The sequence below is a fragment of the Chrysochloris asiatica genome, unplaced genomic scaffold, assembly GCF_000296735.1.
Source record: "Chrysochloris asiatica unplaced genomic scaffold, ChrAsi1.0 scaffold00138, whole genome shotgun sequence".
NCBI classification, from domain to species: domain Eukaryota; kingdom Metazoa; phylum Chordata; class Mammalia; order Afrosoricida; family Chrysochloridae; genus Chrysochloris; species Chrysochloris asiatica.
Genome location: NW_006408656.1, coordinates 5,916,220 through 5,928,360, shown reverse-complemented (window position 1 = coordinate 5,928,360; position 12,141 = coordinate 5,916,220). Strand labels below are relative to the sequence as shown.

General features: G+C 40.0%; 1 protein-coding gene across 1 annotated transcript in view; it reads right to left on the bottom strand.

The window, feature by feature from the left end:
* LOC102830632 (natural resistance-associated macrophage protein 2-like) overlaps window positions 1–10,674 on the bottom strand; it is a 15,158-nt gene extending 4,484 nt beyond the window's left edge. The window contains exons 1-11 of the mRNA XM_006870136.1: window positions 10,617–10,674; window positions 8,054–8,202; window positions 7,424–7,549; window positions 7,203–7,322; window positions 4,937–5,043; window positions 4,145–4,215; window positions 3,906–3,973; window positions 2,419–2,574; window positions 1,430–1,588; window positions 909–998; window positions 81–200 (exon numbers count right to left, since the gene is read on the bottom strand). Of these exons, the coding sequence (XP_006870198.1) occupies window positions 81–200; window positions 909–998; window positions 1,430–1,588; window positions 2,419–2,574; window positions 3,906–3,973; window positions 4,145–4,215; window positions 4,937–5,043; window positions 7,203–7,322; window positions 7,424–7,513 (981 nt within the window). The 5' untranslated portion in view covers window positions 7,514–7,549; window positions 8,054–8,202; window positions 10,617–10,674. The remainder of the gene's footprint in view (window positions 1–80; window positions 201–908; window positions 999–1,429; window positions 1,589–2,418; window positions 2,575–3,905; window positions 3,974–4,144; window positions 4,216–4,936; window positions 5,044–7,202; window positions 7,323–7,423; window positions 7,550–8,053; window positions 8,203–10,616) is intronic.
* Window positions 10,675–12,141: the final 1,467 nt, after the last annotated feature.

The window sequence follows — 12,141 nt, the reverse complement described above, 5'->3', positions numbered from 1 at the left end:
ATTGGGGGAGGTTTTGGGGTTAGGAAGTAACAAAAGGGTGACATCTTCTCCTATTCCTTACCAGTCAAAACCTCACGTACCTCCATGACAAACTGGCCAGAATAGGTTCCTGTCATGGTGGAGCTCTGTCCAGCAGCCAGGATGCCCACTGCCCAGATGTACAGTGCAGCAGGCCCAAAGTAGCATCCCAGCATAAGGCCCTGGGAGTAATAGGAGAGAAAAATATGTTTCTGTCCATGATCTGTTTAGTCAACACTCTAAATAGTACTCCTCAGTGGTAGCTCCCCGTTCTTCATTTATACCCTCCTTTGCCAAGTTCTGGAGTCTTGATATGGTGGTGCAGGATAAGCACTGGACTGCTAACCACAAGGTCGGTGATTCAAACTTACCAGCTGCTATAGAAAGGGTTGTGATGAGTTGGAACCAACTTGACAGCACCTAGTGGTAATCTTTACTGAAGCACTTCTCCATCCAAGTTTCTGTCTTTCAGAGATGTTGGGTGGGTTCAAACTTACCTGTTGATTAGCAGCCAAGTGCATAATTCTTGCACCAGAACTCATTTGGGAAATGCTATATAATAGATAGTCTACTTTTGGAAAGTCACAATATCGTCAACATGAAGGGACTCAGAAAGCCTAAGAAAGACTACTTTGAGACACCTCAGTTAATATCTCAAAGAACAATATTTTATCAACCCCACTCTGAGATGTACGGATGTACATTCATCTTTTCATCTGATCCCCATTCTATCCAGGAAATCCAAAATGCTCGTCTGGCATCTGGACCTCTGAAATAAATGGCATTCCAGAAGAACTATGCTCAAATATGAAGTGAAACTACAGAAAAGGCCAGATAATAAGCCAAGAATGTGGCTCAGAAGCAAAGATCACAAATCAGAGCATGCTTACCCCTTTGTAAATGTCTACTGCCAGTGTCAAGTTATCATCAGGGAAGAGGTCATCAGACCTGGGAAAGCTGCTGTTTTTGCAGACTTGAACCTAGACCAAAGTAATTTAGGAGCAATTTTTACTTCAGAAGCAAAGACCAGATAAGAAAAGCTCTCCCATACACAGTGCTTATCATCTGGAAACAATCCTGAGTCTGAGGCAAGTTCCCTAAAGCTGGGTAAGCCAGTCCACCTTCCAGACCATTAGTTTGCACAGTGACTTTAAGAGGCAGTACTGAGGGGTTCATTTCCCTGAGCTCAAAGTTATTTTCCTACCCTATTCCAAGGAGTCCTTGTGTGGCGCTATAGGATAAGCACTGGACTTCAAGACTTTAAAAGCCACCAGCTGCTCCTCAGAAACCCTATACAAGGTCACTAGGAGTCAGTACCAACTGGACAGCACTAAACTACACCACCTTCCCTTTCCAATCTTCACTTTACTCTCTCGACACTCACTACCACCCATTGTCCTTGCTTACTCACCACCTGATTGTTGGTTTCCCCAAAAAACGCTTCAGCAAAGACTGAGATGACAAAGACATTGATGATGAAGGCAATAAAAAGAGCAAGGCAGGATTCAATGACAAAGTACTTATTGGCTTCTCGAACTTCTTGTTTATTTGCCCGATTTATCTGTCTAGACTAGAGAAAGAATAGCAATAGTCATTATTTTTGACCAGCTGGAACCTGTACACTTCATTAGTATGTAGTCAGCTGAAGGATTTAGAGGGTAGACAATTGAACAGATGAAAGATGAGATATCCAACATTCAATTAGTGCCTTACTACATGACCCTCTACAGACATCGCTCATTCCCAAGCAGACATCAGTGACTGAATACTGAGCTCTCAGTTGTTGTAGCTGGAAGACAGCTGATCTACAAAAACTACCTGACTTCAGTCAAAGGGATATAGGAGTGAAACCTATGAGAGTCGGTACTTGATGGAACTGCTCTGTTTTTCTAGACCTTGCAAGTTTTCCACCTTTGACAGGGTGTAATCTTGCCACTTTTCTATTGCTCCCTTTAGTTGAAAATATTTGAATTTTTTTTCTTGGACAGATTCCACCTTACACAGGTTCCTGCATTCACAGGGCTTGCGTAATCCTAATTATAAAGGGCTCTCATATCTCTCAGCAAACGATTGTAGAAGTCTGATTAGTGAAAACCTGGTTGGGTTCTTTCCTTCTAGCTTCCACAAGACCACTCATGTTTTTAAGATTTAAACATTAGCGTCTTGATACACTTTCAGATGTTTTTCAACTTCAGTCCCAATTTCCTTATGGGACAGTAATCTCTGATCACCTTGGTGATAAAAACAGAGTCTGAGTATGTGGGCTTATGACATAAAGCCTTAGGAAAATAATATTGCTTATTCAGGGTGCTAACAGGTATAAACTAAGTTTATCTCTTGCAATTAGGATAAGATCCACAAACTATCCATGAGGCCAACTGAGTTAGGGACTTTGCTCACCTTGACTAGGGCAGAATGTAGGTAGATGTTGTGTGGACTGAGGTTAGCTCCCACGATGCCCACAGCCTGCACGACCTGTAGGATGCCACAGCCTGAACAGGATGGCACGAACATGCCCGTGAGTACCTGGCTCTGGCTGGGTTTCACTGTAACATACTACATACCAACATAAAAACTATTAGCCTTTACTGGAACATGAGACTGGGAAATAGTAACATAGTAATACCAAGGAACATTCAACCTCCTTTACTCCTTACAATCCCTTCTTTTTCAGTCACTAGCATAAAGAATAGAGAATTATCAAAAAACCAGGCAACATAAGTGAGTCAGAGTTATAGTCAAGACTGCAGCACCCAGAAATTTCCTACATTTAAGATATATTAAACAGATGTGCAAAGAATAGAATGCATTTTCTAAGGAAGTAAAGTATTTTCAAAAGGCCTTACTGCTATTAGCTTTACAATAATTCCTGTGAGACATATCCAGCCAATCAGTCAATTCATGATCTTCTACATTTTCATGTTCTATTTACCTGTGTTCACCTAAAAATCACTCACGTTTTCCACCAGCAAACAGTGAAAGATTCATTCATAAATCCTTCTAACAAATACTTTCCCCGGTCTAGCTTCTTTTTTTTTGGGGGGGGGGGGGAGGGGGGGAAGGGGCACGTGTGCAGAAGGGTAGGGGAATGAAGTCTTAAATCAAGCTAGATAATCTACTCACTCAGACTATATTTTTTATAGTTCAGCAAGCTGTAATCAGTTTATAGAGATGAGACTTAGAGAGTGATTTTACTGCAATATGGTAGTGGTGGTTATGTGCTGTGAAGTCAGTTCCAAATCATAGCGACCCTGAATAGGGTTTCTGAAGTTGTAAATCCTACAGGAGCAGATAGCCTCATTTTTTTCCCGTGGTAGTTTCGAATTGTTGTCCTTGAGATTAGCAGCCCTACTCATAACCACTACGCTACCAGAGCTCCATTACTATAATATAAAGGTACTAAATTTTTGGAGTGCTGGGTTGGGGGACAAAGTGTGAAATTCTCACTATATTCCTTATGTGTAAGCTCATTAACTGCTCCAATACAGGAAAAGTTAACTCTAACGTTATTATAAACCAGGATGTACAAAGAACAAAACCACCCCCATCCTGGATCCCAAGGTTAATAGCCAAGAATAAACAGGAAGATGGTTGCAATCCCCTGCTCAGTCTTTTCTTGCAGTTTTGTTGTCAGAACGGCCAAATTGGAACCAGAAATTCTACTCTAGAAAGACCTAGAAATTCTAGTCATTTTTAACCTTCAAATCCCTAGAGGATTTCCTGGACATTGGTCTTGGCTATAATGCATAACCCTTCAAACTGGTCATGGACTAACTGGATTTTTGTTAACACACATCATACAATGAAACCTTCCTAACATTATGAAGATTTCTATGAAAAAAAAAAAAATTTTTTTCAAGACTAAATGAATAGCCTGGAACACTTACCTCGTATCCAAATGTGAGAGCCATAATAGTGATGAGAAACCCAAAAAATGCTTCTAGCTTTCGCAAGCCTATAAGGGAAAATACAACAGTGAATCCCAGAATGTGACTCCCTTACAAGCCTATAAGAGAAAATGCAGCAGTGAATCCCAGAATGGGACTCCCTTGCAAGGGCCAGACTTCCCATCAGCCACACAGACAGAAGGTGGTACCTTTGGCATCTTTATCCCAATTTTCCTTACCATATTTGTCCAAAAAGAGAAATACAAAAGTGTCTGCAATGGTGATGAGAACTCCAGCCCATAGAGGAACCCTAGGTCAGAGAGAAGAAATGGAAATTAAGGAAAAGAAAGGAACTATTGGAAAACCCTCTCCTCCCAACAGCATTCCAGACATAGAACACTCAGGGAAGCTAGCTGCCTGAGAGGGCAATGGCAGGAAGCCAGGTCTGGGCTCAGTTTAGAATCACAGCACCAATTTCATTATAGTCATTCAGGGAGTTCACTATCTGTCATGCATTTAGGATATAAAGATGACAAGTATGGGTCTTACCCTCAAGGAGCTCACTATCGAGTGGAATAAACTGACATATTGTTGTTGTTGTCAGGTGCCATTGAGTCGGAACCGACTCATAGCGACCCCATATAGATGTAAATAAAATACAAAATGCCACCTCTTCTAAAATTGTTGTTGTTAAGGGTCGTTGAGTCAGTTCCAACCCATAGTGACCCTGTATAGGATTTCCGAGGAGTAGCTAGTGAACTTGAACCACCATGCTTGCAGTTCAAACCTACTTTGCAGTCCAGAGCATTAACCCACAGCACCACACCAGGTCTCCAACAGAGGTGCATATATAAACTGCAATGAGAACATGGAAAATGTAGAGCCCAAATCTGCTGGGGGACAGGGAGATGGTTCTAAAAAAGTTTCCACAGAAGAAATAATACTTGGGCTGCATCTCAAAAATTGAAAATGAGTTGTTTTATGAAATCTAGCAAAATAATAGGTTACTTTCTAGAGGAAAACCCCCTCACCTTCCCACAGACAGGAGATTGATGGCAATGGCTGAGCCAATGACTTCTTGCATATCTGAGCCAATGATGGCCAACTCTACCATCAGCCACAGGATAATTCGTGGGATCTAAATAACAAACATCAAACAGTACAAAAATGTGGTTCTGATTAATCATTTCTAAGTGCTTGCTCAGTAATTTTAGAATTCACATGTATATTTGCACAGACCCATAAACAGTCCTTATATGTCTCCAGACTAGAGATGAAATAAATAACAGAGTTTGGTTCTCCTTAGCCCATCCCCACACTGTGGCCCCAGCTGGAAAAGGAAAGTGAATGTCTGGCGGTGGAGCCTGTGAGAAGGTCAGGGTGGCAGCTGATCCTAACTTTTTCTCTTTCCTTATATTTCAGTGCCCTTGGGTAAAGTCATCTAGAGCACAGTGGGTAAGGTCTTGGCTGCTAGCTGAAAGTTCAGTGGTTTGAACTCACCAGCTGTTCCATGCATTAAGGACATAGCAATCTGCTTCTGAAAAATTAGCCTTGGAGACACTGTAGGGCAGACCTTGCTCTGTCCTATGGGGTTGCTATGAGCCAGAATCAACTGGGCAGCAATGGATTTGGTTTGGATTTGCCTTGTTTGTTTTGTTGTTGTTGTTTTTTCCTCAATAAAGTTAAGGGTTTACTTTCCTGCCTAAAAACAATCTCAAAAGATTTTATGGAGAATAAAGGAGACAAAATGACTTAGTGGGTTATGTGTTGTGCTGATAACTATAAGGTCAGCAGTTCGACTCTCCCAACTGTTCTGTGGGAGAAAGGCAGCTTTCTTCTCTGTAAAGATTTATAGCCTCAGGAGCCCTACATGAGTCAGAACCATCTCCATGGCACACAGCCAGCCAGCCAAAGCTGCTAATACAAGGGAACTTCAAAAAGTTCATGGAAAAATAAAATGAAAAGATAATGAAATTTTGCCATGAAACTTTTGAAGCCCCCTGGTACACTCAAAATAGGGTTCAAAGAATAGGAAATGACTGCACAAGATGAGATCTATTCTGCAAGTTGATGATACAACACACCTGAAAAATCTGGATGGATGTTCTTTGTGTAATAATACACAAGCAAATGAAAAAGGAGCTCTGGTAGCGTAGTGGTTACGAGTTGGGTTGCTAATCTCACAGTCAGCAGTTCAAAACTACCAGCAGTTCCGCAGGAGAAAGATGAGGCTTTCTGCTCCCATAAGCTTTACAGCCTTGGAAACCCTATGCAGGGTCCCTAATGAGTTGAAACTGACTCCACGGCACACCACCACCACCACCAAATGAAAAAGGAGCCTTGAATAAAGTAGGCAGAATTCAGTGATGTGATGTTGTTGTTAAGTGCCGTCCAGTCGGTTCTGACCCATAGTGACCCTGTATAGAGTTTCCGAGGAACGGTGGTGAGCTTGAACTGCTGATCTTGCAGTTCAAAGCGACTTTGCAGTCCAGTGCATTAACTCACAGCACCACACCAGGACTGATGTGATACAAAATAGGAAATTAACCTGACCAAATAATTTGGCTACAATCTAAAAAAGGAAATGAAACATAAAGCCAAACCAGAGGTATACTGCTATCAAATCAGGGTTAAAAATACTTTCCCAATATATAATTCAGCCCTGTTTAGGTGATAAAAAGAAAATGTCTAAAAAGGAGCTAGGATGTTTGGTCATTTTCTGATCTGAAATGCCTAGAAGGGAACTAAAGAACTATCAGGGTAGTACAGTGTAAGCCCCAAGGTTACGGTAAACTGAAAAAATGTTTAAGCAAATTCAAAGAACCTGCCGCATATAGTTTGGAGTAAAAAAGAAAGAAAGAAAGAAAAACAAAAACAAAAACACAAACTGTTCTTTTTTTTCAATGATGGGGAAAAGTCAAGCAAGAAAGAAAACACATATAATGCAAACCGGTGTTGTTTCATAGACACACAAATTCAAGTGTTTAGAGTAAGCAACTGCCATAAGCTTGACACTGCTTGATGCCAGAAGGTAGACTGAATGGCTAATGATTTCTCTAACAGAATTTTCTAAGAAAACATGAGTCTTCTTTCTTTCTAAGAAAACATGAGTCTCAAGTTGGACTTTGAAGAAGGGAGAAACCTGGTTTGGCAGAAAGAGGAATTTCCTTGGGCTCCCCAGTCCTCAGGTCACTAAACACCAAGTCCTCCATTAACTCAGTATACAGTGAGACCAGGACATACTGCCTAACATCGAGTTTCCTATGAAATAAGGGATAAACGAAAAGGACTGCTCACCTTTGGATATTGCTTGTGACATACTTCAGCAAGATGCAGCCCAGAGACCACTCCCAGTCTAACTGCAAGGCGCTGGAGCAGGAGACCCACAATGGTGGTCAACAGAAGGACCCAGAGCAACTAGAGAAAAACAAAATTCTCCCATGATACTCATTAGACAACAGGATTTGTCTGTTTGACAACACAAACAGGAAGTACCACATTCAGGACTAGATAGTCACCTTAAACCCAGCCACTGCTCCAGACTGCAAGTCAGATTCAATGTTTCCTGGATCCAAGTAGGCAATGCTCATAAGAAAGCCTGGACCCATGAAAGCCCAAAGTTTCTGAAAGCTAAAACAAGTATACTATACAAAACAGAAAAAGAATATCAAAGTGAGTACCACCTCCAAAATTTATTTGTTATTTTATCACAGAAGCAACAATATCACCCTCACAAGAACAAAAGATTTAAGACTGCACGTGTCCAACTTTCACTGAACCCCTTCTAAACTGATCACTTCTCTGACCAAATGAGCATCCTCTCCTTACCTGTCCTTTCCATCACTTTCATTCTAAAACTAGAGTAACACTATCAGTACCTCTGACCCCAACCACTGTCCAAATGGAATTAATCACCACAGTAAAAAAACAACAACAAAACACCAAGAAGCAGGAAACATGAAAATCATACCTTCCTATCAAAAAAAAAAAAAAAAATGTTCACAAGTACAAACTTTATTTTCAGGGCATTTATTTCTCTTAACAGCTTCTTTCTATTCTAATTTTTTTTTTTTTAATTCATCTTTGGAAATTAAGGCAGTTGATGCTGAATTGTTCAGAAGACCTGTCACTCACAGAACCTCACTAACCTCCTCATCAGGAATGGCAATCTTCTCATCTAAGTAGGTGGTGAAGGGGTCCTGTGACTGCTTTGTAGACCGTGGAAGTGAGGAGTGACTATAGGCAGGGTTGATGGCACCAAGACTGGCAGTGTCCCCATGGTCTCCAGAAGCATCATCTGAAAAACAAACAAGATATACTAACAACTCATGCTTATTAATATCCAAACTAAGTCTTTAACAAGCTAAACGCACAAAATAAGATGAACCTGACTCTGTCTCAACTTGTTTTAAGAAGTTTATTTATTCTTTATCCTATTTTTTAAATAAAGTAATCTTTGAACAATCACATGGCTGAAAATTCAAGAAATACAAAAAAAGCCAAAGTGAAAACTCCCTGCCCCAGTTACTCAGTTCTCACTCAGTTTTAGCAATAATCTCACCAGATTACCTACTTTTACATTTCTATTTCTACTTGGTAAATTTTCCAATCATTTCATTTTCTTCTAAAAACACTAATGTCTAAAGCTCAAAATATAACATTCTTAAATCATTTCCATTGGTAACCTAAAATCCTAACTTTCAAAAGATAAAAATGTACCGCCCTGAAACAACCTCCATAGTTTGAAATTATCTAGTTTTCTTTTGCAACAATATTAGAAACATGTTTGCTTTCCAATTTTCTCTTTCAGAAAGTATAAGCTTATATACTTATTATACATTTGTAATTATAGAAATAAAAGGGAGAATTGGATCTATAATGATATCTTAGTAGGACATGCATGGAAACTGCATGAGAACACACACACCCCTACAGTTTCTTTTTACCCACAGCCAGTATTTAAAATATAGTTGCTATTAATATGATTATTTTGAGGCCTATGATTTTTATTCCAGGGAACACTTTTGATGCAAACTGTCACTCTCCAAAAATACAGTGTAGCTAATAAAGCCTCAGGAATGTTCATGCTATACTTCATATTTATATCCAAGAAAAATATGACTGCTAATATTCAAAATAGTTTTGACTATCAAGTTTGTGTAAATATTTGAAAACAGAATTTTGATAAAAATATAACTTTAGATGCTGCTTTGTTGTTGTTAAGTGCCATTGAGTTGGTTCCGACCCATAGCAACCCTGTATAGGGCGTCCAAGAAGCCGTTGGTGAGCTTGAACCGCTGACCTTGCAGTTCAAACGGCTTTCCAGTCTGGTGCATTAACCCACAGCACCACATAGATATAAGCAAAACTATCTCTGGAGATTTTTGGAAGCAGATGCTTGTTAGTAGCACATGACTTGAAACCAATGCTTATTATTAAACATGACTTGAAACGAAGGGTATTTAATTGATGGCATGATCCTGCTTCAAGTAGAAAGTTCTAGGCAAGAGAGTAAAATGTAGATTTCTCAATCATAAAAGAAAATAAAATAAAAGATAAAAAAGTTTGGACAGTTTAGTGGAACAATTCCTTCATCCATCCTTGCCAAATTTGGTAGGACTTACTCAAGGAATCCTCCTTGGATGTTCTATCTTTGTCAGGCTTCTCAAAAGACGTAGACGTTACAAAAGCCTGCCACAATTCAGGATAAAATCTGCAGCTACAGGAAACCCACTAATCAGGAACCCTTTGCCTCTGACTAAGGCTTACAGGGAAGAGCAGGTCACATGGTGCTGGCACCCTCACCCTTGTGATGAGAGGCACCTCTCAGATTGCTCAGTGTTTCCTTAAGTCCTGCATATTTGTTACTCCTCAAGGCAGCCAGGGGCTTAGAGAGAGGGCTTATCTGCTAGATAAATACAAAACTCAGTTTGCTGCTATCACCAAACAACTACTCTAAACTGTTGTTGTTGTAAGTGCAGTCAAGTAGGTTCTGACTCATAGCAATCCTATATAGAGAGTTTCCGAGGTACAGCTGGTGGGTTTGAACTGCTGACTCGGTAGTTCCTAGTCCAGTGCTGATACTATAGCAGCACACCAGGAATCCATTCTGAACTACACACCTCAAAATTTCTGTATTTCACAGGCACATGTGACATCCAGTCAAAGAAACAAAAACTTTTTGTCTACAGAGAGCTGACCCACATCATCTGTAGTGACCCTGAAGTCATATGAAAAATTACAGGAAAAAAATGGAAATTTCAAAAGTTTAGAATTCACAAAGAAATAGGAAAGTCAGTTTAGAATTTGGAAGGATTCACCAAAGCACTCAAGAAGCTCCAATCAACTAAATAAAAGTATAAGGCATTCCCTGGGCTAACTCAATGCTCCACACACAAATAAAGCATTGGGAAAACGCTATGTGGAGCTCAAGTTTGGGAATCAATTCTGCCTTGCAGGCATTAGTTACAGATAATGCTAATTGAGCTCTTCCTCTCAGAATTAGAAATAAAATATGAGGCAGGTCTCGTGGTTATGAATCCATCTATTAACAGCCCAAATCACCAGATAGAGACATCTGAATGGAGCAGGGGAGAGACAGGGACATTTTTTGTTGGAATAGGAAATGAGAGGGAAAATACTATAAGGGCCTGTTACTGACTTAAGCTTAATTTCAAATGAAAATTAGAGAATAAAAAAGTTGTAATTTACCATCATCTGGTTTCGTCTGCTCAGGACCCAAGACTATGGTTCTTAGAACAGAGTTCCTAGAATAGAGTTCTGTAAAGGAAAACAGTGAGGGAAAGATATTAACAAAAACAAAGGACAAACCAGCACCAGCCGTTTGCTACTCTGTATAAATGAACCCTTATTATGTAAAAAGAACAAATCTTGTACCCAAGTAATTGTTTTTATGTGCAGTCCATCTGGTTCCGATTCATAGAGACTCTATGCACAACAGAAGGAAGCATTGCTGGTCCTGCCCATCAATACTGCCAGTGTGTCAGTCCATCTTGTCGGGGATCTTCCTCTTTATCAGTGACCCTCCACTTTCCCAAGTATGATATCCTTCTTCAAGGACTGAATCCCTCCAGATAACTTGTCTAAAGTACAAAGTCTCACTACCCTTCTTTCTAAGGAACATTCTGGCTATTCCTTATTTGTTGTCCAACTTTCACATGCATATGAGGCAATTGAAAATACCATGACTTGAATCAGGTATACCTTAGTCCCCAAACTGACATCTTGACTTTTTAACACTTTTAAGAGGTCTTTTGCAGCAGGTTTGCTTAATGCAATATGTCATTTAATTTCTTGACTGCTGCTTTTTTGAGCATTCAGTATGGATCCAAGTAATTAGAAAAACCTTTAAATAAACTGTAGTTGTTAGAATATGGTAAAAGAGATATCTAATAAAAATGGAAAAGTCTTAATTACACTTTTGCTGACAAGTCTTCAAAACCAAATTGAAGCAAAAGATAATTCAGGGAAGTAGGCAAATATTTTAATCACCATCCCCAGGGAGGCTACTTGACAGTGGCCCCGAGTTTTTCTTTGCTTCTAAATTAGGGGAAAGGAGCTCTGGTAGTGAAGTGGTTATGAATCGGGCTGCTAACCTCAAGGTTGGCAGTTCAAAACTACCAGCAGTTCCATGAGAGAAAGATGAGGCTTTCTGCTCCTGTAAAAATTTGGTGGTGGTTATATGCTAGGAGTCGGTCCTGACTCACGACCCTGTGCAGGGTTTCCGAGGCTGTAAATGTTTACGGGAGCAGAAAGCCTCATCTACATCCTCGGAAAACCCTGTATAGGGTCACTATGAGTTGGAACCGACTCCATGGTACTTAACAACAACAAATCAGGGAAACATAACAATCCTGGTGCAATGCTGCATGCAGGTTAATGTGTTGGTCTGCAAGGTCGGTGGTTCAAGCTTATCAGTCACTTCTTGGAAACCCTATACAGGGTCGCTATGGGTCAGAATCAACTTGGCAGTACTTAACAACAGCAGCACACCAAACATCTAAAACCAGACTTATTTTCTCATATTTTAAAGATTTGTTAACGATAGGGGTATAAATCTCATCTAACAATTTAAGTTCACAGTTCAATCTTCTGGAAAGATATATATAAAAAAACTTTTGTAAAGACTACATACCAGAAAACTGGTAGTTGAGAGCCACTATTGAGCAGACTCAAGTTTCCCAGAGGAGAAACTTCAGCTATAATAATGCCCCAG